Below are 4,048 nucleotides of genomic sequence, written 5' to 3'. Positions count from 1 at the left end.
TATTTAAAGACTTATTAAATTATTTCTGCACATCACGTGACTGTGCGTACTTCAGACGTTTGTGTTTTAGTTCAATCTAAAAGCTTTATCCGTATGTCGACCCATAAAGAGCGAAGACATCTTCTTGACGAGCGAAACTTTTGTACTCTGTGCGGTGAGTATAAATACCAGATTAAGGACTTGTGCCCGTGTTACGAATGGACAGATGATTCACCAGAGATTCAAATCAGGTACATCAGTGACTTTCGAGATAACTGTGGAAGCATCATAGTTAATACAAAACAACTTTTGCTTCATAAAAAAGGGTATGTTTTACTTTGCATCATAACTATGTTTGTATTTTAGTCAATTTTCATTTGTACTTTAGAGAATTCGTTTCTAATAAGCAACTTGTGCATGGTAAAATTGGTGTTTTTTAGATAGTATTAAGTAAATGCTAGTATTTTAATCCATATTGAAGTGTATTTTAAGCAGTATTCAGCTATAAAAATATCGGAAATTTAGTCAATATTCATGTGTACTTTAGTATTATTCGCATGAAATTCAGTATTAATTTCTAATAAGCCACTTGTGCATGGTAAATTTGTTATTTTTTAGGTAGTGTTATATAAATGGTAGTATTTTAATCGATATTCATGTGTATTTTAGCCAATATTCATGTGTATTTTAGCCAATATTCATGTGTATTTTAGCCAGTATTCAAATATAATATTAGCATGTATTTTATATAAATCCCTTGTAGTTTAGTATTATTCGTATGAAAATTAGTATTAGTTTCTAATAAGCCACTTGTTCAGGATAAAATTGGTCTTTTTTAGGTAGTATTATATAAATGCCAGTATTTTATCAGTATTCATGTGTATTTTAGTAGTAGCCAGCTATAACGTTTGCATGTATTTTATATAAATCACGTGTAATTTAGTATTACTTGTATGAAATTCAGCATTAGTTTATAATAAGCCACTTGTGCATGGTAAAATAGGTGATTTTTAGGTAGTATTATATAAATGCCCGTATTTTAATCAATATTCATGGGTATTTTAGTAGTATTCGTATGAAAAACCGGTAGTAATATTACTATGAAAAATCAGATTTTCGTGCTCATTAAATATTCGTAACCTAATACAAACTCTGATTCTTCCGCCTATACAACTAGAATAACCTAATGTTTCAGGATCTACCATAGAATAACCTAGCATAAGACTATTTTTCAGCATTTACCAAAGAATAAACCTAGCTAAAGCCTATCTTTCAAGATCTAATACAGCATAAGCCTACCAGGATCTACCATAGAATAAGCCTAAAATAGCATAAGCCTATATTTCACGGCCTACCATAAATTGCCGCCTTTTCCAAAATATTGGAATTTTGGACATAAGTTAAAACAAAATCAGCAGTTTACTTCTTTTGGTTAAGGAACATTGTTTGCAATACCTTTCACTCTTGTGAATTATACTTTTCCATTATTATTAAAGATAATCTTTGGATTTGGGCTTCCGTTTACCTTTACTTCTAAATGCCTATTATCTAGGGGATTTTCAATAAAATGATCCTTTCGGTAGGATTTTGTTGAACAGTTTTCCTTTTGGGGGATTTTGTCCAGGACGTTTTCTCTAGGGGGATTTTGTACAAACACGTCTAAAATCGGGGGGGGGGGGATAAAGTCTTGGCAAATCCAAAATAGGGGGATTTTGTCCGGGGGGATTATGTCCAGGGGGATTATGTACGAGACCCGGAGTATATACCGTTAAGGAATGTCTCCTAAATTCTTAATCGGTGCACTGTGAAATTTTGCTAAATTAAGTTTTTTTGTGAAACATAAGAGTAATTTTGATAAATTTTAGTAAAATTTAACTGAACGTTTTTATCAATTTGAAATGTTTTGCAAATGACTCGTTTCGTGTCAATAAAATGTATCCTAAAGGACTGATTTAGTTTCAGATGGTTATTCAATTTTCCATGTATTCCTATGGGTTTTTAGGAAATGTAAATGATCGATTTCGTTTCGACGAAATGTAACACAAATGATCAAAAACGATTCGATGGATTTTCACTTCAAACACGAAATGCACTGTGAATACGATACTATTTTACGTTTTCCACAAATTTTTCATTACACGCCCTATAATTTTGATAAATATAGTACGTATGAGGTTTATGCTGTAATATTTCACGAAATTAATTGTCAGAGTTTAAAAAATTCAGATTGATTTATTTTAAATTGACATTCCTTTACAGTGCGTTTTAGATATGAGGTTGAATTTACTAAACAAAACAAACAACTGACTTTCTTTCGAGATTGCATGCCAAGATTACAGCTCTGAATGATAACAAAAAATAAGTTTATTCACGTGATTTAGATAACGTTTAAAGCATTAAAGTCTAACAATTCTAGTTATTTTTTGACCTAATTTCATTCTATTTTTTATAACAATATTTTACACTCCCCACCGATGGCGAAATTCAGAGTCCATCTTCTTGAGTTCTAACCAATTTCGAGGGGACATATTAGGTTAATTGGACGTTTGACGATGACACTGTTTGGCAGCCGGATTGAACAAGATCGGATTTTCCCGTCTCTACCCTCATACACCTATTCGACTCTGACCAACTTCCAGATGTGACGTGGAAGACCATCTTCTTTAAGCAACGCCATCTCACCAGGATGAATGACATGAGTTGATGTTCGTCTGGATATTTCGTGTGCTGACTTTAACTCGAGAAGATACTCCTTTCGCCATCTCGTCCAAAATTGAGACAGTAATTTTTCTTGGTGTCTCCATCTGCGTCGTAATTCCACCTTGTTTTCCCCAATAGTTAGATTTGTCTTATTATCCGGAGGTAGTGATAGTATTCGTCGACCAATTAGAAAATGTGCAGGCGTTAAAGGTTCTTCACTAGTGTCTTCGCTGATATAGGTTATGGGACGAGAGTTCAAGATAGCTTCAACTTCCGCTAGTACAGTGGTTATTTCTTCGAAATTTAAGTAAGATCGACCCAAAATCTTCTTTAGACAGAATTTTGTTGAACGGACTAAACGTTCGTAAAAATCGCCCCACCAGGCAGCACGCTCTATAATATGTTTCCATGCGATTCCTTGTTGGCCAAAGAATGCCTTGATCTCGTCGTTCTTTATTCGCTTCCAAAGCAATCCCAACTCCCGATCCGCTCTTTTAAATGATTTTGCGTTATCGCTGTATATGACCTTGACCATGCCTCGCCTCGAAATGAATCTTCGGAATGACAGAAGAAACGATTTAGTCGACATGTCCGAAACCAATTCTAAATGGAGCGCTCTCGTTACACCGCAAGTAAAGAGTGCTATGTAAGATTTGCTCTTTTCCTTCGAGTCCGTTTACTTCGGACAAGAAATATTCCACACCACGTTCAAATCGTTCCTCATTAGAAAAAATGCCTCTGCCCAAGCGAAGGAAATAATTTCTCAAAGGTAATGGGAAAAATATTCAACAATTAACAGTGTTGAGTGGTTTACACGTTCGCAAATTTAGAGCCTACTTTCTTTGTACAAGCTGTAAAGTTTATGGGAGAAAATGTATTTGATTACGTATGAATGTAGCGTTTTTAAATTTGGTTATGTGGTTTTCTATTTTCCTTAAACCAATACTATAGGCATTATTAAAGCTCCGTCCGCTACCAACGAAACTTAATTTTAAGGTCCTGGGTAACTCGCGTCTATTGCACTATTGAGTAGAGCGAGTAGATGAATATACTGATTTTAATTTATGGCTCGGATGTCTGAAGAGATATTGGTAAGCTTATTTTAAAATAAGGGATATAATTGAGGTTGCTAACAATAATCTTAAATTTAATAACAAAATATCTACAGCACATTAGGCTGCTTACGTTAGTAGCACAGTAGGCTGAATACTAACATCATACTTAATAAATACGGCATGCACACTCGCGATGGCTTAAGGCCGGGGCTGGTAATTAAATATAATATTGCATGCACACTCGCGTTTGCATAAGGCCGTAACTGGTATTAACAATAATATCGTAAGCATGCACAATAAGGCTTAAGGCCGTG

At 34.4% G+C, this 4,048-nt stretch overlaps 1 protein-coding gene across 1 annotated transcript; it reads right to left on the bottom strand.

Moving 5' to 3' along the window:
• Positions 1-2,593: 2,593 nt before the first annotated feature.
• LOC149716464 (uncharacterized) lies at positions 2,594-3,214 on the bottom strand. The gene has a single exon (XM_089844857.1). It carries the CDS (start codon positions 3,212-3,214, stop codon positions 2,594-2,596), a length of 621 nt encoding a protein of 206 aa, XP_089700983.1.
• Between the last annotated feature and the right edge of the window lie 834 nt (positions 3,215-4,048).

This window comes from Phalangium opilio, unplaced genomic scaffold (assembly GCF_054372755.1).
Source record: "Phalangium opilio isolate 3A_F unplaced genomic scaffold, DU_Popi_V2 ptg000009l_1, whole genome shotgun sequence".
NCBI classification, from domain to species: domain Eukaryota; kingdom Metazoa; phylum Arthropoda; class Arachnida; order Opiliones; family Phalangiidae; genus Phalangium; species Phalangium opilio.
This window is presented reverse-complemented; position numbering and strand designations above follow the sequence as displayed.

Excerpts from the sequence above, each read along its gene's own strand:
- LOC149716464 (XM_089844857.1), bottom strand. The coding sequence starts at position 3,214 with ATGGTCAAGGTCATATACAGCGATAACGCAAAATCATTTAAAAGAGCG.